Source organism: Euleptes europaea, chromosome 5, assembly GCF_029931775.1.
Source record: "Euleptes europaea isolate rEulEur1 chromosome 5, rEulEur1.hap1, whole genome shotgun sequence".
Taxonomy (NCBI): Eukaryota; Metazoa; Chordata; class Lepidosauria; order Squamata; family Sphaerodactylidae; genus Euleptes; species Euleptes europaea.
Window position 1 is genome coordinate 6,549,313 of NC_079316.1, and position 23,711 is coordinate 6,573,023.

The 23,711-nt window shown below is 48.0% G+C and overlaps 1 protein-coding gene and 2 non-coding genes across 3 annotated transcripts; all 3 read right to left on the reverse strand.

Moving 5' to 3' along the window:
• Positions 1 to 2,018: 2,018 nt before the first annotated feature.
• On the reverse strand, positions 2,019 to 22,993 carry NCL (nucleolin). The gene is made up of 15 exons (XM_056850354.1): positions 22,952 to 22,993; positions 20,488 to 20,601; positions 16,981 to 17,233; positions 15,165 to 15,305; positions 12,462 to 12,632; positions 12,119 to 12,202; positions 11,307 to 11,436; positions 9,985 to 10,121; positions 8,796 to 8,919; positions 8,471 to 8,625; positions 7,229 to 7,355; positions 6,922 to 7,073; positions 6,118 to 6,244; positions 2,390 to 2,526; positions 2,019 to 2,204 (listed from the first exon to the last, which is right to left on the reverse strand). Exons 1-15 carry the CDS (start codon positions 22,967 to 22,969, stop codon positions 2,122 to 2,124), a joined length of 1,953 nt encoding a protein of 650 aa, XP_056706332.1. The 5' UTR covers positions 22,970 to 22,993; the 3' UTR covers positions 2,019 to 2,121.
• LOC130478487 (small nucleolar RNA SNORD20) lies at positions 12,311 to 12,389 on the reverse strand. The gene has a single exon (XR_008933349.1). It is a non-coding gene; the product is annotated as a small nucleolar RNA SNORD20 (small nucleolar RNA).
• Positions 14,136 to 14,205, reverse strand: LOC130478486 (small nucleolar RNA SNORD82). The gene has a single exon (XR_008933348.1). It is a non-coding gene; the product is annotated as a small nucleolar RNA SNORD82 (small nucleolar RNA).
• Positions 22,994 to 23,711: the final 718 nt, after the last annotated feature.

Sequence of the window (23,711 nt, forward strand, 5' to 3'; positions counted from 1 at the left end):
GGGGAGGGGCTGTGGTCCCAGGTACAATCTCCAGGTGACACAATCAGGCACATGAACTTGAAAGACCTCTGCAGAGCTGTTGCTCCTCAAACACTGACCTGGCAGCATCTACTATTCTTCCGTTTTAGCTTCACAACCTTGTGAGGCAAGAAAGACTAAGAGCAGAGATAAGTCCAGAGCCACCCAGCAGGCTTAATGCCAAGAGAGGGAATTTGGTCTCTCAGCCTCTAATCTACACTGGCTTTCAGACACCTCAAGTTGGAAAGGGCCTTATAGACCTCCTCCTGCTCAATGCAGAAAATCCAAAGCTAGAGCATGAGTCTGGCAATCTCCACGTGGGGACCTCTGCTGAGCTAACCCTTGCCTCTCCTGAAGTCAACAGTTCTGTTGGCAAACACCCTTTTGAAGTTTCTGCTAATGTTCAAGTTTTGTTATCCTTGCAGAAGAAAAATATTTGCCCTCTTCCAATCAACAGCACTTTAGGCATTTGAAAAGCACAACCATGTGGCACTCTGCACCTGCTCTGCTCCAGACTAAGCCAACTCAGTTCTTCCAGATTTTGGTCTCAGGACTTGCTGACCCAACACCTGCCCCATATGTCTTATCACACTGCCCCCTTAAGTTCAGCTTGCATTCACATGAACACATGAAGCTGCGTTATACTGAATCAGACCCTATCTACTCAGACCGGCAGCAGCTCTCCAGGGTCTCAGGCAGGGCTCTTTCACATTACCTACCTGCCTAGTCCCTTTAACTGGAGATGCCGGGGATTGAACCTGGGACCTTCTGCTTGCCAAGAAGATGCTCTACGGCCCCTCTGGAGAACCAGGTTTGATTCCCCACTCGAAAGCAAACTGGAGACCCTTCTGAGTGTCAACACAAACTCTGGGACAGAATATGATATAGGGTAGTGAAGCCCTATACTACAATTCGTCCTCCCTTAAAACAGCACCTGTTTTTATGTGCAGGTTTGTAAAGTTGGGTTGTTTTTTTTGCTTTTAAAAGCAAACTGAATTCTCAGTGCTGTTATGTTGCACATTCTATCCAAGGTGCACATTCTCAAATGACAGCAGCAGAGCAAGCAAGTTTTGCAAATTGTCCAGAATTATGGCTTGTCAGATTAAAAAAACAATATTGTCGACCACGGTTACACAGCCAGGATAACCTACAAGAACCAATAAAAACAATCTTTTCCAATGTTGTTTAGAAATATAATAACTGAAACACAGCATGCCATCATGCCAGAGAAGTCAACCATTCCCCCTCACTCTGAAACAAGCCAGCCGTTAACTGTCAACATTTCAAGACGAAGAAACATTAAAATTGTGTGCCTTTTAAAAAATTTAAGAGTACCTAGAAGTTTATTGAAAATTACTCAGCCTCTCACACAGCAGAAACATGACAAAAGTACAGCTTCAGGTAACGCCAACCCTTCCCTGCTCTCTGCTCCGAGGAGCTCAGACATACAAGACTTAAGGAAGACATTTGGGCTGCCTCTAGCGAGGCATTTCATTGCTAGGATGCACCAAACCAAAAATCTATCAGGAACCAGATTACATGAGACAGTTAATGCCTCTGAAACATTTCTAATAGTGCGGGGTGGGATGGGGGGGGAACCACAAAATAAGGTGCACCGCCAAATCTCTCCTTCGTCCTCTTTCCCAGCCTCCTGGTCCCGTTTGGGAAGACCGGCAACGTGCAGCTTTAAGGTATTCTGCAAGGACACACACAGATCCGTTTAGGCCCTTTAATCTGTCCAAGACAGTGTGCCGAGACAAAGTGATAAAACATTTTTGCATTTTTACAGCAAGGAATAAACAAAAAGAGGAACTACAGAAATGTATAAGGAAGTTATTTTTTTTACATAGGGGTAAAACGTTATAAATTCGGGACAACGCACTGACACGGGTCAACTCCCAACATCTCTTGTTGCTTTTATTAAAAAGTTCATATGTGTGGCCAGGCAGTCGAATGGCTGTTTCTTCATTGAAAGGTATTTTTCCCCCTTCCAAGTAGCTCTTAAGGGACTGCAAACTCATCTTGGAATGTCCTCAAAAGGCTCTGCCATTGTGTGGTGACAGAATTAAAACCCCCAGAGTCCTTTCAGACGCTACGAGCCACTCAATCGTCAAATTTTATCTTTTTGCCTTGTGGCTTGTGATCGCCGCCGCCACCTCTGCCTCCCCGGAAGCCGCCTCCTCGGCCTGAAAGAGATTTTGGAAAATTAAAGACGCAAATCCACAGCTCGGGGAGCTCCAATTAAGTGCAAAAAAATGGAGCCGGCAGCTGCTGGCATCCGCACACTCACCTCCAAAGCCTCGGCCACCCCTGCCTCCGAAGCCCCCTCTGCCGCCTCGCCCACCTCTGCCTCCTCCTCCTCGGCCAAAGCCAAAGCCGCCGCGTTGACCGTCACCCTTGGGCTTGGCGAAGTCAAGGGTCACTTTGTTGCCATCTATCTCCCCATCCTCCATGGCCTCTTTTGCTGCTTTGGCATCTTCGGGGGAGCTGAAGTCCACAAAGCCGAACCTGGAAAAAGGGAACGGCCTTAGTTTCAAGGTGGCAGATGCAGCCTGCCCTTGCAGTGCCCACCACGGTCAGAAGCAGCCCTCTGCGACCATGCCACTTCAGAGCGCCACGCCAGGCAGGGAAACGGCTGTGGCAAAGAGATGCTGTTTGTACCGGGCGGACAGCAGTTGATGAGCCTTTGGTCTTCTGACCCAAGAAGCCAGACTAGACACTTTAGGGCGGGGTCCCCAAACATTTTCAGCCTGTGGGCACATTTGCGATTATGACAGTGTGGTGGGCACAGCAACAAAATGGCTGCCACAGGAGGCGGAGCCAGCCACGAGAATATTGCCACGCCTTGACTTCAGTAACACAGTGCAGATTCTTGTACTGTGGTGGCTGCTACTGCCAAAGCGAAATTTGATTGACTAGAGGAGATTTAAAATTATCTGCACAGCCAACCAGAAACCTTGCTGGGCAAAACCCCACCCACTGCCTAACAACACTCAGCAGGCACCAGAAAGGGGGCACCCTGTTGGGGAGTCCTGCCAACTTGGAAGGCTTTAAGATGGGAGTGGACATGTTCATGGAGGAGAGGGCTATCCATGGCTACTAGTCAAAATGGGTACTAGTCATGATGCACACCTATTCTCTTCAGGATCAGCAGAGTATGGCTATTATATTAGGAGCTGTGGAACACAGGAAGCACGGTGCTGCTGCAGTTGTCTTGTCTGTGGGCTTCCTAGAGGCACCTGGTTGGCCACTGTGTGAACAAGCTGCTGGACTTGATGGGCCTTGGTCTGACTCAGAATGACTTTTCTTTTGTTCTTGGGACATGGAGCAGCTACAACAAAGTGCAAGACACACACCCCTCTACCTACGGCCCAGCTCTCATCTCTCTGCATGTGTAGATTGGTGCCCACCGTAGGAAGCATGAGGCCTTTCGAGCTGGAAAGAAATCTGCCTAAGCTCTGAAGTTACTTGGAGCCAGGGCCTGCTTGTTGATTTGCTAGCCCACTTTCCTGCCAAAGGACCTGCAGGTACAAGGCACAGCCCTAACATATCGTAGAACTGGAAGGGACCTCCAGGGTCATCTAGTTCAACCCCACTGCACAATGCATGACATTCACAACTACCTTCCCCCCACACCCCCAGTGACCCCTACTCCAGGCCCAGAAGATGGCAACAAAAACCCCCTCCAGGATCCCTGGCCAATCTGGCTTGGAGGAAAATTGCTTCCTAACACCAAAGTTAGGAAGTTAGAGCCAGCGTGGTATAGTGGTTAAGAATGGTGGTTTGGAGAAGCGGAGCCTGATCTGGAGAACCGGGTTTGGTTCCCCACTCTTCCACATGAGCGGCAGAGGCTCATCTGGTGAACTGGATTTGTTTCCCCATTCCTACACACGAAGCCAGCTGGGTGACCTTGGGCAAGTCACACTCTCTCCGCCCCACCTACCTCACAGGGTGTCTGTTATGGGGAGGGGAAGGTGATTGTAAGCAGGTTTGAGTCTCCCTTAAGTGGTATAGGAAGTCGGCATATAAAAACCAACTCTTCTTCTCCTCAAAGTGGCGATTGGCATTATCCCTGGGCATATGAGAAAGGGCTGCGAGAGTCAAACTCTTAACGCAACCCTTCCTGCCCTCCCTCATGATATGCCCATGTTCACAGCATCAGCATTGCTGTCAGATGGCAATCTCACCTGTTTCAAAAGATCCAAGGCTCCCGAAGAAGCCTCCTCCACCATGGAACTGCTCTAACTTTCAGGAATTGTGTGTGTTGAGTGAAGTGCTGTAAAGTCAGAGCCAACTTATGGCAACCCCAAAGGGTCTTCAAGGCAAAAGATGTTCAGAGGTGGTTTGCCACTGCCTGTCTATGTCACAACCATGGTCTCCCACCCAAATACTAAGCAGGGCTGGTCCTGGTTAGTTTTCAAGCTTGAATGAGTGGGCTAGCCTGGGCTGTCCATGTCAAGACAACACACCCTCTGGTAACACCTGAATGGCAGCCACAGAATGCAACCCCCCCCACCCGTCGGAAGCCAGCATTTCAAGCCTTCTGCATGTTGAGCTGTACACAGAACTCTTAAGGGAGGGTGCTCCATAGTTACAGCGCCATCTGAGACAAGCTGATCTGCACTCAAACGCTGAGCACCTCCAGAAAGACAAGGCACCACTAGTTAATGTCATGGGGAAAGTCACAATGCAGATGTTTAGGAGGGCTTTTAAAACGATTAGCACCAAAGCAAACTCTGCTCTGGTTAGACCTTACCTAGACTATTGTGTTCTGTTATGGGCACCGCAATTTAAGAAGGATGTAGACAAGCTGGAACGTGTCCAAAGGAGGGCAACAAAGATGATGAAGGGTCTGGAGACCAAGTCCTATGAGGAAAGGCTGAAGGAGCTGGGTATGTTTAGCCTGAAGAGGAGAAGACTGAGAGGTGATCTGATAACCATCTTCAAGTACTTGAAGGGCTGTCATATGGAGGATGGTGCCGAGTTGCTTTCTGTTGCCCCAGAAAGTCGGGCCAGAACTAATGGGTTGAAATTAAATCAAGAGTTTCCTAATAGTTAGAGCGGTTCCTCAGTGGAACAGGATTCCTCAGGAGGTGGTAAGCTCTTCTTCCATGGCGGTTTTTTCAGCAGAGGTTAGATGGTCATCTGTCAGCAATGCTGATTCTATGACCTTAGGCAGATGATGATCGGGAGGGCATCTTGGCCATCTTCTGGGCATGGAGTAGGGGTCACTGGGTGTGTGTGGGGGGAAGGTAGTTGTGGATTTCCTGCATTGTGCAGGGGGTTGGACTAAATGACCCTGGTGGTCCCTTCCAACTCTATGATTCAAACAGGTTTCTTTTTTTTTGGGGGGGGGGTGTTCAAAAGGAAACAAAACTGAGCCATGAAAAATGCAGCAATTTCTCAGGCTAGTGTGTATTCAAATGTTTTTATGAAGCCCAGTTTACAGCCTTGGGCATCTCTGGCCATTTATATGCATGGCTGTTTCCTCGTGGTCACCCCGCCAACTACTTTGGAGCTTTGCTTGGATTGTGCTTGCATTTTCTAACCGTCAGAGGTTGCCTTGCTCTCCCTGCATCTTCAGCGGATTTGTGTTTAGCCAGAACCCAGAAAACGTGGAAAAAAACACGTGGGAGGGGGAAGTGAGGTGACAGTCGGCAAAGGAAAGCATAATCAAAGCAAAGCTCCGAAGGAGTCGGCGGGGTGACTGCAAGGAAACAGCCACGCATAAATGGCCTCTGGCTGCTTGGGGGGGGGGATGCTGAACGGCTGCTTGGAGAAAAGGCACCTCATGAGCTGCACTTGGGGGAGGGGCCTCAGAGTCAACTCAACTATGTTTACTCCACGCTCTGAACAACTGGCAAAGCTGTGCCAGGGAGTGACTGCTGTGCTCCTCTGACGCAGACAGAGGCACTCATGGTCATCACCCTGGTCTTGGCTCTTCTTCTCGGGCGAATCCGTTGCCTGCCACTGGATGTACAGCAGGAAGGAGCTCACTGAGAAGGGTAAAACACTCTGGGTTTTAAACTGAAAGCGCCTCTGTCATATGGGCTTCCATTTTTCTATGTGCATCAAAATAGTATTTGGCTCTACACATACCCTTTGGAGGAGCCCGTGTCTCTGTCTGTGACTATTCTTGCACCAACGGAACCATCAAAAGACTCCCGCAGGGTTTCTTCCGTTGTGTCCTCAGACAGGCCTTTGACAAAGAGTGTTTTGCTTTGTTCTAAAGGGAAGAGGGGGAAAAACAGCAGATCAACTTTTAAATCGACTTGGGTGCGGACTCCACATCTGCACGTTTTACATGCACAAACAGAACTGAGGCACCAAGAAAGTATGCAGAATCAACAGTATCTTGTTCCAGAACTGTAATAAGTATGCTAAGAACTGGGACCACCTTTCCCCAACTAGGACACCAAAGTAACCTACTGATGGTCCCCGGCCTGAAGAAGGTGCAGCTGTCCTCAACAAGGGGCCAGGGCTTTTTCGGCCCTGGCCCCAGCCTGGTGGAATAGCCTTCCAGGTGACATCAGGGCCCTAAGGGACCTTAAGGAGTTCAGCAGGGCCTGTAAAACGGAACTATTCCACCAGGCCTATAACTCAGGGCAGCCGCAAGTGGATCCATCTTTACTGGCCTCCCCATCCCTCCCCCCCACTCTTAACGCCTGTGGGGGGGGGGTTGACTGCTGAAATCCTGTCACATGGCAGCCCCTGCTTATGGATTACATTTCGGGCAACCTGCTTATGATTACATTATGATCTTTTAATGATGTTGACGATACTTTATTGATGTTTGATGGCTTTATGTATTTTAATGTTGTTACCCGCCCTCAGCCTGGCTTGCTGGGAATAAGGGTGGGCTATAAATTTGAAAAATAATAACATAAATAAAAGTCTGCTTACGACCAAATCCTCCTCTGGCATTGAAGTTCCTGCTTTGGCCTCCAGGTGTGCTGAACTCCAGTCTGATGGTTCGGCCTTCGATCTCTGTGTTGTTGTAGGAATTCATGGCTTCCTTGGCATCTTCAGCGGTGGGGAAATCTACAAAAGCATACCTGGGCAGAGAGAAACTTGGGTCAAGCTTGGAACCTATATCCCTATAATGAGGTGAGAGCTGACAGCATTTTGAAGAGGGAAGGGGGGGGAAGCTTTCACTCCAGCCTGTATCCTTCGCTTCCCATAAAGCAGCCACAAATCTGTCCCTACTTACCCTTTGGGCCTTCCCTGGTTGTTCTGTGGAATCCTGATGGCCGCCGCCTTCTCAAACACCTCCTGAAGAGCTTCCTCTGTTGCGTCGTATGACAGGTTGTTCACAACCAGGGTTTTGGACTCTCCACCTGCACAGAGGATAGATCCCTAATTCACGTTCTGAACAGTGCAAAACTCTCTCAGCACCGATGAAAGGAGGATTTCTCCAACTTAGCTTACCCTCCCATGACTTGGGTTTAAATATTTACTTTGTAACAGATGCGAGCACAGGTTTGTGTGGCTCTGGGCAAGCAGGACACAGTCCTTCAACTCTCAACGCCTCATGCAGGGGGAGGGAAGAGGCATACGAAAGGCCATGCTGGATCAGACCAAGGTCCATCAAGTCCAGTAGCCTGTTCACAAAGTGGCCAGCCAGGTGCCTCTAGGAAGCCCACAAACAAGGCAACTGCAGCAGTATTGTCCTGCCTGTTTTCCACAGCACCTAATAGGCATCCTCATCTGATCCTGGAGAGGATAGGTGTGCATCATGATTAGTATCCATTTTGACTAGTAGCCATGGGTAGCTCTCTCTTAAAGCCTCCCAAGTTGGCAGCCATCACTACCACATCCTGAAGCAGGGAGTCCCACAATTTAACTATGCATTGTGTAACGAAATACTTTCTTGTATCTGTTTTGAATCTCTCACCCTCCAGCTTCAGATGACCCCACATTCTAGTATTACAAGGGAGAAAAGCTTTTCCCTGTCCACACCACACATAATTTTATAGACCTCTATCATGTCTCCCCTTAACTACCTTCTTTCCAAGCTAAACAGCCCTAAGCATTTTAACTGCTCCTCATAGGACAACTGCTCTAGTCACGATCATTTTGGTTGCTCTTTTCGGCACCTTCTCAAGTTCTGCAATATCCTTTTTTTCGGTGTGGTGACCAGAACAGTACACAGTATTCCAAGTGTGGTCTCACCATAGATTTGTACAAGGGCAGTATGATAGCAGCAGTTTTATTCTCTATTCCTCGCCTAATTATGGCCAGCATGGAATTTGCCTTTTTTACGGCAGCTGCACACTGGGTTGACATCTTCATTGAGCTATCCACTACCACCCCAAGATCCACCTCCAGAAGAACCCTGTTTCCTCTCTTGCTGAGGCGAGACCCAGCCACCCCTTGACTTGCTAGGCTACCCAGTGATGGCAGCTTTTCTGTGATGAATTCCCCAGTCCACAACTTGACTGTACGTCTTTACCTGACGGTGCCCCCTTAGTAGTTTTCCTGACATCCTGCTTGCTTTTCTCTCCTGTGTAGTCAAGGATGATGGAGCGACCCTCAAGTTCCATTCCTTGTTTCTCCTCCAGTGCTTTCTCTGCATCTGCTTCAGATTTAAACTCAATGTAGGCAATCCTAAAAACGGGCAAACATTTTCCTTTAGGTCAATGGTTCATTGGTATTAAAAGCAGTCCTGCTAGCACATTCAGGAAATTGGGGTGGGGGGAGAACGGACACAAGAGAAAATGACACATGGCATAAATTCCCAGGAATTTAAATTGGCGAAGACCACCTTGACTACATACCCTTTGCTGTTCCCATCCTTGGACACCAGTCTGATTTCCAAGGCATTCTCGAACACTATCTGCAGGTCCTCTTGGGTTACGCTATAAGCGAGATTCTTCACAAAGATGGTTCTTGCATCTCTCTCTAAAAAGACGACACATACACATGAAAACACCTTCTACTCCCGTTCTTAACTGCCTTGCTCAGGTCTTGCAAACTGAAGGCTGTGGCTGCCTTTAGAGTCAATCCATTTCCTGCTGGCTTGTCTTCTTTTCCTGCTGCCTTCAACTTTTCCTAGCATGACTATCCTTTCCAGTGATTCTTTGTCTTCTCATGATGTGACCAAAGTACAATAGCCTCAGTTTTGTCATTTGAGTTTCTAGGGAGAGTTTGTAACTGTTTACTGAGTGGTTGCCAGTACAGTTACACATTAAAAATGTGCCTGTGAAGTTCTCATATGAGAACAAATCTTACCGTGAAGGTTCCTTCTGCTCTGAGGGTAAGGGCATCCCGATGCTTCAAGATGCCCTCCTCCTTAGTGCAAGAAAACACAGGTGTCACAAAGAGGAAAATAACTAGATCACGTTAATTTCCAATCTCATCTGGCATCCTGTTTTCTTCTAAGGGCAGCTAAGCAGGTGGCTCTGGGAAGCCTGTCTTCAGGGCATGAGGTCAATATCCTTTCCCATTGCTTCTCTCTTGGCAGCTGACATGCAGAGGTGTACTGCCTCACAAGATGCTCACATGTCACCGCCTTATACTCACAATAAGGTACTTTTATACTACCAGCTTTGGCAAACAGCTCTAGGGAAACCACTGGCTCCATTAGAAAAGACTGCACCAAGGTCTGCTTTCAGACAGATTGCAACCCTCTGAGTGGTAAGCTCTCCTTCTCTGGAGGTTTTTAAGAAGAGGTTAGATGGGACATCTGTCAGCAATGCTGATTCTATGACTTTAAGCAGATGATGAGAGGGAGGGCATCTTGGCCATCTTCTGGGCATGGAGTAGGGGTCACTGGGTGTGTGTGTGCGGGGGGGGGGGGGAGGGAGTTGTGAATGTCCTGCATTGTGCAGGGGGTTGGATTAGATGACCCTGGTGGTCCCTTCCAACTCTATGATTCTATATGCATCAACAGGAGTGATAAGCTAGTTGGATGGTGCAGCACAAGGGGCATGGCTAGAAGAGCCAGCCCAAGACGGATTCACTTACCTTTCTTGTTCTCCTTCAGGCTCTCCTTGCTCATTGCCTTTTCCAGTTTCATTTCCAAGCCCATTAATTTCTTCCCATTAAACTTAAGCGCTTTATCCAGCTCCTCTTCTGAGGAGAAGTCCACATAACCGAACTTCCTGCAGTGCAGAAATGAGAATTCATTTCCAGTACTCAATCAGATGTACCAATAAAAATATCTTGACTATGCTCTGAAGCAGATTTGACGTGCACGAAAATGAAAAAGGGTCCGACCTGAAAGCAGCTAACTCTACCTTGTGCCTCTGCAAAGAAAAGCAGTTGTATTCTGGATGTGCAACAGAGGTCTTCCAAAACTAAAATGAACTACACAGCAGCTTTAGGCAGCGCCTGATGTAACCAAGCTCCTTTCGCCATCAGCATCTGTGTTAAAAATCCATACTATTTCTGGCATAAGTGTGCGTGTACGTGTGTTGTGTTTAAGTGCCGTCAAGTTGCTTCCGACTCATGGTGACCCGTATGAAGCAATGTCCTCCAAAAGTCCTATCTTTAACAGCCTTGCTCAGGTCTTGCAAATTGAAGACATGGCTTCCTTTACGGAGTCGGTCCATCTCTTGTTGGGTCTTCCTCTTTTCCTGCCACCCCCAACTTTTCATGGCATTATTGTCTTTTCCAGTTACTCTTGTCTTCTTATAATGTGACCAAAGTACGACAGCCTCAGTTGAGTCATTTTAGCTTGTAGGGTCAGTCCAGGTTTGACTTGGACCTATAACCCCACTGATTTTTTTTGGGGGGGGCAGTCTCTGGCATAAGTAAAATGCCTGAAGAGGATCTAACCCAATGCAAAACACCTCCACTGTCTTGAACTTCATTATTAGTTGTAATTCAGCAGTCTTAATACCTGATTAGTTGTAATTCACCAGTCTAATCACTAATAATGAGGCCCGAGACAATGCATTCTCCTGGATTGAACAGGGACCTGGGATTCGTCTCATTACCAATGTTGATTTCTCCACGCCTTCTACCCCTCTGCATATCATCCCCAATCACCCGTTAATGTCATTTACTTGCTTTTGATATTTACATGCTATTGCCATTGGGTGTCCTAATTTATTCTTCTCTACTTAAGGACAGATGGACTCACATTCAAGCTGTATCTGAAGAAGTGAGCTGTGACTCACAAAAGCTCATACTCACACGAACGCTCATACCCTGCCATACCCTTAAATCTTTAAGCTGCTACAGGACTCTTGCCCTTTTCTACTGCTGCAGACAAACTAACATGGCCACCCATCGCGATCTATGTTCCTGAAGTTAAGCCACAGCCGAGCAAGCAAAATCCTTACTTTGAGTTGCCGATTCTGATTTCTTGGACTTGAAGGTCCTTTTTGGCAAAGAAGTCCCGGATGGCGGCCTTCAGCTCTTCGAAGTCCTTGTTGGAGTTCAGATTGCCCATGAAGAGGGAGAAGGCAGTTTCTATAAAGTGTATTGAAAAGCCGTTAAGACTAGCAGCCTTCAAGACCAAAGCGTAGGCTGTGCCAAGCCGCAGTGCCTTCTAATATATTAGCTTCCAGAGAAGCAGATCTCCAGCATATAAATCATAGTAAGAACTTGTACTGGCAGTTTGACAATATTTAAGACAGCTGCAAACTTGTCCCTTAGCCATCCTCCCAAGTGGAAGAAAACCCCTCAACCCTCTTTGGAGTGGTGTGGCAAAACCACTTTTGTAGCTTGGCTCTGAGTGGCAGGACACCCAAAAATGAAGTATGTATGCAGAGTGCTTGTATGGACCATAGCGTCTAGGACAGGGGTGTCAAACACATTTGTTACAAGGGCCGGGTATGACATAAATGTCGCTTGGTCGGGCCATGCCTTGCCAGCCCAGATTGGGAGAGAGGGGTGGGTATTGAGCCCTCAGCAGGCTCGCTAGCCCAGATTGGGACTGGGGGGTGGGGTGGCTGCCTTGGCTGGCTCACAGGCCGGATTAGAGCGTTCAAGGGGCCGGATACGGCCCATGGGCTGTATGTTTTGACACCCCTGGTCAAGGACATGAGATGCAATAATACCATTGCATACTGCACTGGTCAGACCCCATTTGGGGTTTTGCATCCAGTACTGGAGGCTTTATTGGAAAAAAACAAAGAAACTAGCAGCTCACCTTCAGTTTTCTTTTTCTTGGCCTCTGGAATGCCTTTTTGTTTGGCCATTTCCTTCTTCCGCTTTCCAGGGGCTTCCTGTACAGCTTCTGTCATGGGCAGGGAGAAAGGGACGAGAAGGGGGGGAAAAAGCATACAGCTGTCAGAAAAATCCCAGAAGGGAGAGACCAGAGAGCACCTGCCGCAAGAGTCAGCTGGATCAGGACTTGACTATCTTTGTATATTCATATGTGATTTTTATCACATCAGCTCAGCGAGAAATCATCATTTCCAGTTGTGGGATAAAAAGGGAAAAGCAGGAGGAAACTCTCCAAGAGAAAGCTCTACACGTGATATCGCATTCACCTTCATCCTCTTCATCCTCCTCTTCATCCTCTTCATCGTCGTCGTCATCCTCGTCGTCTTCATCTTCCTCGTCCTCAGACTCTCCGGCGGCAGCTTTGACTGGGGCGGCCTTTACTAGGACAGCTTTCTTGCCTTTCGCTGGGGTGATCTCCATGGGCTCTTCTTCAGAGTCTGAAACCAGGAAGCAGCCAATTGAGGTAACAACCCACAGCTGCACACCAGCATGCCGCCGCTGCCACAATTTGTCTCGCTCCTTTGAGAAGAGGAGCCAGCAAGCATGCAATGGTACTTAAAGACAAGGGTGTGCTCATTGCAGCTGAACACATCAGGCTTACTCAAAAGACCATAAGGTTGTACGCCACCCCGGACTCCGTAAGGAAGAGACATGGCTAATAAATGTTTGAAACAATAACATGAACCCCACGAGTACGGAAATGCTGTCTCCTTCTGCCAAAATCAACAGCATCAGACTTAACAAAAAGTGGAAGTAGCAGCAATATTTAAACTACATAGTTTTGAATGCTAAGCAAGTCTGCCCAGGGTTGCCTGGACTTTCTGGAGACCTCAACAACGCATTGGTATGTATTTACTTCATTTATATTCTCCCATCTTTCTCCCCAATGGGGGACCCTGCCCCCAGGTGGCTTACATAGCTCTGCTCTCCTCCATCTTTCCTCGCGACAACAACCCTGAGGTAGGTTAGGTTGAGTTTGTGAGAGTGGCCAGAGGTCACCCAGCAAGCTTCCATGGCAGAGTGGGGGATTTGAACCTGGTTCTCCCAGATCCTATCCTGACACCCTAACCACAGATAAGAAGAGGAGTTGGTTTTTATATGCTGATTTTCTCTACCACTTAAGGGAGAATCGAACTGGCTTACAATCACCTTCCCTGCCCCTCCCACAACAGACACCCTGTGAGGTAGGTGGGGCTGACAGCTGTGACTAGCCCAAGGTCACCCAGCTGGCTTTATGTGCAGGAGTGGGGAATCAAACCTGGTTCTCCAGATCAGAGCCCACCACTCTAAACCACTACACTTCGCTGCCCCAAATTCAGTAAGGCCACAGGATTTACAGATGCTAGGGCAGGGGTGTCAAATTAATCTGTTGCAAATTCATCCTTTTTTTCCTTTTTCTTCTTCACACAATGCATAGTTAAATTGTGGAACTTCCTGCCCCGGGATGTGGTGATAGCTGCCAACTAAGGAGGCTTGCAGAGGGGAGTGGACATATTCATGGAGGAAAGGGGTATTCATGGCTTTTAGTTAAAATGGATACTAGTCATGCTGCATATCTATTCTCTCTAGTATCAGAGGAGCATGCCTATTATATTAGGTGCTGTGGAACACAGGCAGGATGGTGGTGTTGCTGCAGTCAACTTGTTTGTGGCTTCCTAGAGACACCTGGTTGGCCACTGTGTGAACAGAGTGCTGGACTTGATGGGCCTTGATCTGATCCAGTAGGGCCTTATGTTCTTATGAGAGCCAGATATGACATGTCACTTGGTAGGGCCATACCCTACCAACCCGAGCCATGCCTCGCCAACCCAGATTGAGGGTGTGTGTGTGTGTGGGGGGTGGCTGCCTCGGTTGGCTTGCGGGCCAGATAAGAGCTCTCAAGGGGCCGGCTCCAGCTCTTGATGTTTGACACCCCTGCGCGAGGGAGCATCTTGGGCTCAACGCATCAGTACACATCTGAGACATCACAGCAAACCTCAGCATTAAGTCCCGATGCTCATCATCTGCGCTGGCCCTCAAAGCCAAGGTGACCGAGCTCCTTCTCATGGCACCCCTTGAACTTCCATGGGGCACATGCTCCCCCCCCCCCCACACCCTCTCATCTTACTGGCTACCTGAAGCGAGGGCAGAGACTGCTGGCGAGGGCTAGCCATTTTCACAAAAGACCCCACTTTTCTAACTTGGCGCTCTCTTGACCCACTTCACTCCCCACAGGGTACTCAGCTGACTAGCCAATATCCTGCATGCAAAACTGCTGATGAAACCTTCCATGAAGATAAGTTTCAGAAGGCAGCTGTGCAGAACAGCTGGATTCAAGTCAGCAGCATCTTAGAGACCAACAAGAGCTTTGGAGTATTTTTTTTAAAAAATTATTTTATTCAATTTATACCCTGCCCCCTTCCCAGCCCAAGTTGGGCTCTGGGCGGCATCCAACAACATATTTATGCAATAATTAAAACATAAGATTAAAACACAGAATTAAAATACATACAATTTAAGAAAGCCAACTGATATAACTTGCTGCAGTAAAAATGTTCCTAAGATGAGGAGAACCCATCAGAGTCGTAACAGAAGACCAGAGACCTAATCTAATGGCAGTCTTCCAGGGAGCGGAGACAAGGGCAGGGGAATAAGGGAGGCCAGCTGCTCTACTGTGGCCGCCTCAGCCATATGCCTGGTGGAACATCTCCATCTTATAGGCCCTGCAGAACTGAGCTAAGTCCCGCAGGGCCCGGGTCTCATTTGACAGAGAGTTCCACCATGCTGGGGCCAGAGCCAAGAAAGCCCTGGCAGAGGACAGCCGGATAGTCCGGGGACCAGGGTCTACCAATAAGTATTCACTGTTGAGTACAAGGCTCTCGGGGGTGTGGGTATATATATATCAGGAGTGGAGAGACTTTGGGAGTCAAAGCTTCCTTTTCTAAGGTGCCACTGACTCCAATCTAGCTGCCCTGAAAAAACCGACTCACCGTCTTCTTCCTCGTCGTCTTCCTCCTCCTCATCGTCTTCCTCATCTTCAGACTCCTCTTTGGCTGCTGCGGGTTTCTTGGCTGCAGCCAGGGCAGCTGCCGGCTTCTTCACAGGCACAGGAGGCTCCGTCTCGGACTCATCTGCGCCAAATGATTTATCGTCCATCAGTAAGGAATACAGAGAACCAACTCTGGAGTGGTTGCAAGTAACATATGCCCATCCAGCCCTTCCCTACAAGGAGGGGGACTGAATTGCATCTCCCGGATTGACAGCTTTAAAGGCAATTTATAGGTGGAGGCCCTGAAACGGTACAGGCATTGCATCTAGGGCAAAAACGCCACAATCTGACTTTACCCAGTGGCTGATCTTAAAAATGGAGGAAGCTGCACTCAGCCACCGTACGCTTACCGCATGGGGGTCTCCTAAAGCTGTAGTTGACCCGCACACGCAGCTTCAGGGCTATTAAGGCCAGATAAAGGCAATAAAATCAAAAGAGGGGATTGAAACACTTTTTCTAAAAGGGAAGGCTGAAGTTTCAGTACTTGAAGATGGTTATCATATCATCTCTCAGTCTTTAGCCTGAAGAGGAGACTGAGACGTGATATGATAATCATCTTCAAGTACCTGAATGGCTGTCAGAGAAAGGATGGTGCTGAGTTGTTTTCTGTTGCTCCAGGTCAGACCAGAACCAACGGGTTGTAATTAAATCAAAAGTTTCCGTCTAGACAAGACTGTTGTAACAGTTAGAACGGTTCCTCAGTGGAACAGGCTTCTTCTGGAGGTGGTAAGCTCACCTGGAGGTTTTTAAGAGGCTAGATGGTCATCTGTCAGCAATGCTGATTCTATGACCTTGGGCATATGATGAGAGGGAGGGCATCTTGGCCATCTTCTGGGCATGGAGTAGGGAGTCACTGGGTGTGTGTGTGTGTGGGGGAGGTCATTGTAAATTTCCTGTATTGTGCAGGGGGTTGGACTAGATGACCCTGGTGGTCCCTTCCAACTCTATAATTCTAGGTTTTCAGTTTAGAACTAGGATGACTAAGGGCAGGACAGAACACAGGAAGCTTATGAAAATCATGGAAATTTTCCTCCCTCCTCCCCAAGGTACACCATCAAGTTGATGTGCAGCGGACACACATTGTACAAAAATATATACTACCTTAGACTACATGTATTAACTTGTAGTACTAATTATGACAAGATGAAGACCACTAGCACAAGTGTCTAATTCTTAAAATGGAAACTTTTTGGGGGGGGGGGCGCAACAGAAGCAAGCTTTGGCTTCTCTACCTCCAGGACTCCCAGGGCATCTGAAACAACATTATGCACTAGATAAGTGATCCCCCCCTGAGCTCCAAGGTGCCGACTGACACATTTCCTGGCACCTACAAAGTATTTTTATAAAGTGGGCAGGGCCAGGTGGGGGCTTTTTTAACAGAAGTTCCCCAGCAACAGCTGATGCTGCATTACTGCATGCGTTCATTTTAAAAGGCATTCCCGTCCACGACATTTTGTGGTTGGCTCCACCTCCTACGGCAGCCATTTTGTGGTTGTGCCCACCACTCTAACAGAACTCTAAAAGGGCCCGGCAGGCTGAAGAAGGTTGGGCACACCTGCCCTAGGTGGAGCTTTGCCCTGATGTGGCTTGGCTCCCTCTGGCAACCACGCCCTCAGCACGTTCTGCACTCAAAATTCTGCTTTGAATTTTTTTTTTGCTGAAAAAGCCAGTAACTCTAAAAAAACTTTGCCCTGCCCTTCTTCTTGAATTGAATAGGCAAGCTAGTGTACTCAGAAAGTACTTGACACCTGATTCACCTTCCTCCTCCTCGCTATCGTCCTCTTCCTCCTCATCATCTTCCTCCTCATCGCTTTCTTGTTTCTTTGCGTTCTTCCCGTTTTTTGCTCCTTTGGCAGGGACTGGCGTCTTTTTCGCTGGAGTGACACCTCCCTTCTTTGCCGGAGTTGCGACTGCCTTCTTTGCCGGGGTAGCAACTGCCTTCTTGGCTGGTGTAGCTGCCTTTTTGTTAGTGGCTTTTGCTGGAGTGACTGCTTTCTTCGGAAGGATCACCTGGGGGGAACACAAACAGCACAGCGCACCATTGGCAATGCTACCCAGCATTCCAAGATAAGAGGCAGGAGGACAGAATTAAGGTAACCCACCAAAAGCTAGGAATATCAGGCTTAGCCCACAGCCAAACCTTTTAAAATGAGTCAAGAGACTATGTAAACAGTGGGTGGGAATTTTGCCCGTGCTGTATTTTGCATTTCCTTGAATACTTCAGTTTTTGCCAAAACTAAAAGTTGATCGTTCAGCCACCGAACTTATTTTACTATTCACTGTAGAGGTGGGCCACCCACACCAGGAATGCTCAAGATAGGAACACCACTGCTGTCTGGTTCCACTATATTTTATCATTTCTATGGCTCTTGACTGAATTATACCCTGAGAAAACTGACTTATTTCCTTTGATGGACAGCCTTATGGTGATTTCCATGCACGTTTAGACAATGTTGCTAAATACCAGGCGAGGCCTGAACATCTCCCAGAATTTCAGCCAATCTCCAGACAACAGATATCAAATCCCCTGCGGAACATGGCTGATTTAGAGGGTGGACTCAACAACATTATACCACACTTGAGGTCCCTCCCCTTCCCAAACCCCAGTCCGCACCCCCAAATCTCCCAAACTGAAACTAGCAACCATATGCCTGGAGAGCCAGTGTGGCTTTGGGTACTGATAAATCCTAGCAGTCAGGAATACCAATGGGTTACCCTGAGCAAGATTGTACCACTGTATCACTGTGGGAATTAACCAAACTTCACATCTACGTCTTCGCTGTATTTATTTTACAGGTATAAGGTGCATCTTGAACCACCCCTGAGATAATCAAATCAAGGGCAACCATTTCAATTTTTATTTAGAAATCTACAAAACGTAACAGCTTTTTAAATTTTTGGAGATGTGAAATATGTACAATAAAAATAAATGCTTAACCCAGAATCCTGTTGTTTTTATTTCTTACTGTTTTCGTTGATAAATTTTCAACCATAAGTGTGGCATAAATGGATTCAACAATGGTCAGATAAACCACCTAGATTTCCTAGCATAACCCATAAAACCATCTCAGATAAAGATATTCTACTCTTTTTAAAACTAAGTTATTTTCATGTGTACTGAATTGGAGAGGGGCTGTGGCTGAGTGGTAGAGCATCTGATTGGCATGTAGAAGGTCCCAGGTTCAATCCCTGGCATCTCCAGTTAAAGGGACAAAGCAAGTAGTTGAAAGACCTCAACCTCAGACCCTGGAGAGCCACTTCTGGACCGAGTACAGTACTGACTTTGATGGACCAAGGGTCTGACTCAGTAGAAGGCAGCTTCATGCGTTCATATGAATGAGTAACACATTAATTTTGAAGGAATTTTAATTAACCACCTTAGATGGGGAGGGATTAAAGTGTTTGGACTTAGTAGACCCAGGTTTGAATCCCCACTCTGCTATGAGAGCTTGCTGCTTTCACTTTGGGCCAAGCGCTCTCCCAACCTAACCCTCGCAGGGTCGTAAGAGTAAGACATAGGAAGGGAAACCAATGCACACTGCCCTGAGCAACTTGGAGAAACTGTGGGATGAAAACGTAGTAAAATAAGAATTTATTAGGTAGGGAGACAACAGAATTAATGGGTTGAAACAAATGTTTGATCTATCAATATCTCCAATTATAACTATCACCTTTGTGTGAAGAAATATACTGATCTGACTAAAATGTGATTGCTACGGATTTGAAGGTGAACTTTTTGAAAGATGTAGTATCCCACACAAGATGGCTTGCCAAAACTTTATGACAATTCTCTGGACTCATGATGTCTTCTGAATAAAGATGATTTTATGCGTATTTTGTCCTCAAACTCAATTGCTTAGTATACAATTACAGAATCAGTATCATGTTATCTAGGACTGAACCAGACTTGGAAATTGTTTTAGCTCGATTACAACAGCTAAACAATGTATAGCATTGACTGGAAAAACTCAACACCACCATCTGTGGGGGAAGGGCACCAGAAAATTAACAAAATTGTTTTAATGCAAAATCGACTTGTGAAGACTTAAGAATGTGTTTGATGTGCTCAATTTGTAGAGAAATGGTCCTGGTGTATTGTCCCCAATGGGGACTCAAACTGGCTTACATCATTTTCCTCTCTTCCACTTCATCCTCACAACAACCCTGTGAGGTGGGTTAAGCCAAGAGAGTACGACTGACCGAAGGTCACCATGCAAGCTTTCAGGGCAGAAGTGGGGATTCAAACCTGGGTTTCCAAGATCCTAGTCCAACACCTTTAACCACACCACCATACTGGCTTTTATGTTCTAGAACAGTAGGTTTCAAGATAACTTTGGAACTCACTCCCAGAGAGAGACTACCTACCAGTGCGTTCGATCAGTGGGTGAAGATTTTGTTTCATTTGGCAAACCTCAAACCACCATTATTGGCCCCCTCCCTGATTTTGGTATCATTTGGATTTCTCATTTATTTTATAATTTTAAATGTTGTTTTTAATTTTTCAAATACTTTAATTTTTATGGGGACATCACATGGAGCATTCCAATGTTTTAAATACAAAATAAACACATGATTAAGGTTCTGCTTTATAAATTTTAGATGGGATATAAATTGGTGGTTCAATACCCTTTTTAAAGTTATGTTCCATTTTTATTAAGTAATGCACAAAGTATTTTAAAAGATGAGAACCAATATATAATTGTGAGAGCCAGCGTGGTGTAGTGCTTAAGTGTGGTGGACTGTAATCTGGAGAACCAGGTTGGTTTCCCCACTCCTACACATGAAGCCAGCTGGGTGACCTTGGGCTAGTCATAGTTCTCTGCACGCTCTCTCAGTCTCGCCTACCTCACAAGGTGTCTGCTATGGGGGGAGGAAGGGAAGGCGATTGTAAGTTGGTTTGAAACTCTTTAAAAGGCATACAAAAACAAACTCTTCTTCTGAAGGGGTTGCTGAAGGTAACTGGATAGGTGTCATTCAAAATGCAACCTGTTTTCATGATGTGGCTTTCCGGATGGCCTATGAACTTTGTTGTGTCCATCAGAAATCCCCCTTTTTTGGAGGGCTCCTCTGCAAGCACAGCTGAAAGTATATCAGCAAACATGTTGTACAGAAAGTGTTCCATAATGGATAAATGCTGGCAGCTTTCCTGTTTATATGAAATTCACATAACAGCAGAGTTAAATAACTTGCAAAACAGAAAAAGGCACCAAAGGGTGTGAGCAGCCATGTGCTGAATTATGAGTGGCCATGTGCTAAACTCTCACCTCCTCCTCACTGCTCTCTTCTTCCTCCTCTGAAGAATCCTCTTCTTCGCTGTCTTCTATGTCCTTGGGAGGAGGAGGAGCCATTTTTTTCTGTTTAGGCTGGTTTTTAACATTCTGAAAGAGACAAAAGTATGAATGGGGATTCAGCTTTTCCGACAGGTAACAACATTTTAACAGGAAATATTCCACCCTTCCTCCAAGGAGTTAAGTGTTATGCGTTAGGGTTACTCCTTCCTCATTTTATCCTCACAGCAACCCTGCGAAGTGGGTTGGGCTGCGCAAGAATGACTGGCCCAAAGCCACAGCATGACCAGATGATGATATGACACCCCCCCACAAGCCTAGTCCAATACTCCGGCCACTCCACCACACTGGCTCTTTAGAGCCTATGCCAGCAGCTGCCTGCACAAGGCTGGAAAAGAAATTATCAAGCTTAAAGTAGGAACAACATCAAGCACATGTTGTCCACGCCTTCCTCCCTATAATTTATCGGAAAGCAAATTTAAACAGAGGTTAAAAGAAAGTACGTTTCCCTAGATGTCTTAATTGCTCTCTGAGACTCTGGTTAGTTGAACATTCGCTTCTCTTTTTCACCTCCGCTAAAGTTGCAGTTAGCACTTATTGCAGTAGAACAGCTACATGTGAGATCAGTGGCACCTCAGAGACCAACGAGACAAGCTCTTGAAAGCCAAAAAAATCTTGTTGATCTCTAAGGTGCTACTGGACTCAATTCTAGCTGTTCAACTAACCAAATTCAGGTTAAAATTTGTTGTGTATGGCCAAAAACCATTCCAAAAGCTAATCCAAAAACACAGTAAGTTCAGGTAACAAGCATTAATAATAAATAGGAAAAAGCATGCTTCTCAGAACCACCAAAACTTGTAAAAATAACTAACCATAATACCTGCCTTATAAGGTGGCCTCAACCCATCTAAAATTCAGCACTTTCCCAGATTTCAGAGCAAATGACTGAAACCACAGCAAGTAACCACATTTGCTGACAGTGTCACACTCCAGGGCCTTAAACAGTAGTGCCAGGCAGATTTGATACCCAAGGAAGCTGCTAGGGTTCAGGAGTGGTTATAGCACCGGATCAGGATTGGCAGACCTAGGTTTGACTCACCACTGACCACGAAGCTCACTGGATGATTTGGAGACAGCAGGAGAAGAGGGACCCACCAACGAGGGAGCGAAACAAAAGGCAATGATGCAAAGGAACAAATTACACGTTTTACCCCACTATACTACCCTATACTGTGCACTTTATGGGATGGGGCTGTGGCTCAGTGGTAGAGCATCTGTTAGCATGCAGAAGGTCCCAGGTTCAATCCCCAGCATCTCCAGTTAAAGGGACCAGGCAAGTAGGTGATGGGAAAGACCTCTGCCCGAGGCCACTGCTGGTCTGAGTAGGCAATACTGACTTGGATGGACCAAGGGTCTGATTCAGTGTAAGGCAGGTTCATGTGTTCTCTATACTGTAGGGTAAAATTGCAAAATAAAACAGTTCTTTCCCTCACTGCAGCGCTGCTGTTGTATTTATTTGGAAACACCCAAGTCTGATCCACCTGGTCGAGAAAATGAAGGGGGGGGGAGAAGCACCACGTGCGCTTTCCCTCCCCCGAGCTGCTAGGAAGGAAAATAAATCCTAACGAAGCGGCGAGGGAAGGGCTCCCCAGGGCAGCCAAGCCGTCACCAGCTGCCCGCGCAAGGCCCGTCCCCTCGGGGCACGAAATCGTCGGGCGCACCACGTGGGGAAGGCCGCGCAGGCGAACGGGAAGGCCCGCGAGAGCCCCACGTGGGAGGCCCCTCACTCAAGCCACTCCCCTCCCCGTCCCGCCGCCGGTCCCCGTCGCGCCCTCCGGATCTGCAAGGCCTGGGCGCGTGGAGCCCCCGCCGGTGGGGTGGGAAGGAGCGCGCGCGCGCCCGAATTTCCTCCCCTTCCACGTGCTGCAAAACGCCAAGGGCCGCATCACGTGGCGGAAGAAAAAAGGGTGGGGGGAAGAGCGGGAAAACGCGCGCGCTCCGTCCCCTCCACGCCAGTAGGCCGCCGGGGCGCGCGGCCGCCTGCGCGCGAGAGCGAGGGGCGCCTAGAAACTCCTCCACGCGCGCGCGCACTCCCTCCCTCTCCTTCCCCGTCGACCCTTTGAAAGGAAAACGGCGCGCGCGGCGGCGGGGGAAAAAGGGGGGAGCCTTGAAACGGCCAAACGTTCCATGGAGACGCGCGCCTCATCATCCAATAAGAAAAGGGGAGAATGGTACAAGGGACCGGGGGGGGGGCTTGAAACCGCAATTCCTTATCCTTCCCCCCCCTCACAGAACGACGCGAAAGGCCTAGAAATCGCCGCGCGCGCACCAGGCCGCTCGAGGCCGTCGCCTCAGAAGCTTCTCGACCACCTCCTAAGAAAATGGCCTCCCCTCTTCGGCGGCCGCTCTCCTTCTCCCTCAGCTACGCTGCGGGTCTCACCTTGGCGAGCTTCACCATAATGGCGGCGGGTGTAGTCCGGATGTCGAGCGAGACGAGAACACCACCGCACGATCCGAGCACCACACTCGCCTCTCGGCCTGAATCGGAAAGAGTGAGGTCGAGGACTCGCTGCGCTCCGTCTCCCAGCCCCCCTACGCTGCCGCCTCAGCCAATCCGCGGGCGCGAGTCTCGCCCGTCCCGCCTACTCTCCATGATGGACGGCCCCTCGCTGGGCTCCCCCCTCCCTTCGAAGGTGACGGAGCTTAACCAATGGCGGCTGGTCCTGCTCGGCCCAATTAGAAAGCGCATCCTAGTGAGAGGCGGGAAGGAAAGACTGCAACCAATAGGGAGACGGGGCTGGGTGGCGTGCTCTCTGCGATTGGTCCCCTCTAACGGACGGAAGTGGCTCGAAGGAAGCGAAGCACGTGTCTGAGTGCTTGCGCTGCAACCGCGTGGTGCTGCCCATTTTGTGGGATTTGTTTGTTTCAGCGGTGCTGGAGTGGCGATGGGGGGGGGGTGTCTTAATCTGGGGTTGGATTGTCGTGGGCTAAAGAGGATGTTTAGAAATGGGGCAGATCCTGCAGCGCAGTTACCCAGTCCTTACTCTCCAGTCAATCTTGCTGTGTTCAGTGGGGCTTACTTTAAGGTAAGCGTTCACAGGATTCCAGCCTGGAGGTGATGCAGGAGCTGGGAGTCTGAAGGTAGCAGACAACGCCTGGGTTAAGCATTGTGTGCACGTCTAAAAATTGAGTTGGGGAGC

Excerpts from the sequence above, each read along its gene's own strand:
- NCL (XM_056850354.1), bottom strand. Across the intron at positions 12,633-15,164 it reads AGACGACGAGGAAGAAGACG|ACTCTGAAGAAGAGCCCATG; the intron begins GTGAGTCGGTTT and ends TCCTGGTTTCAG. Across the intron at positions 8,626-8,795 it reads AAGGATGGGAACAGCAAAGG|GATTGCCTACATTGAGTTTA; the intron begins GTATGTAGTCAA and ends GCCCGTTTTTAG.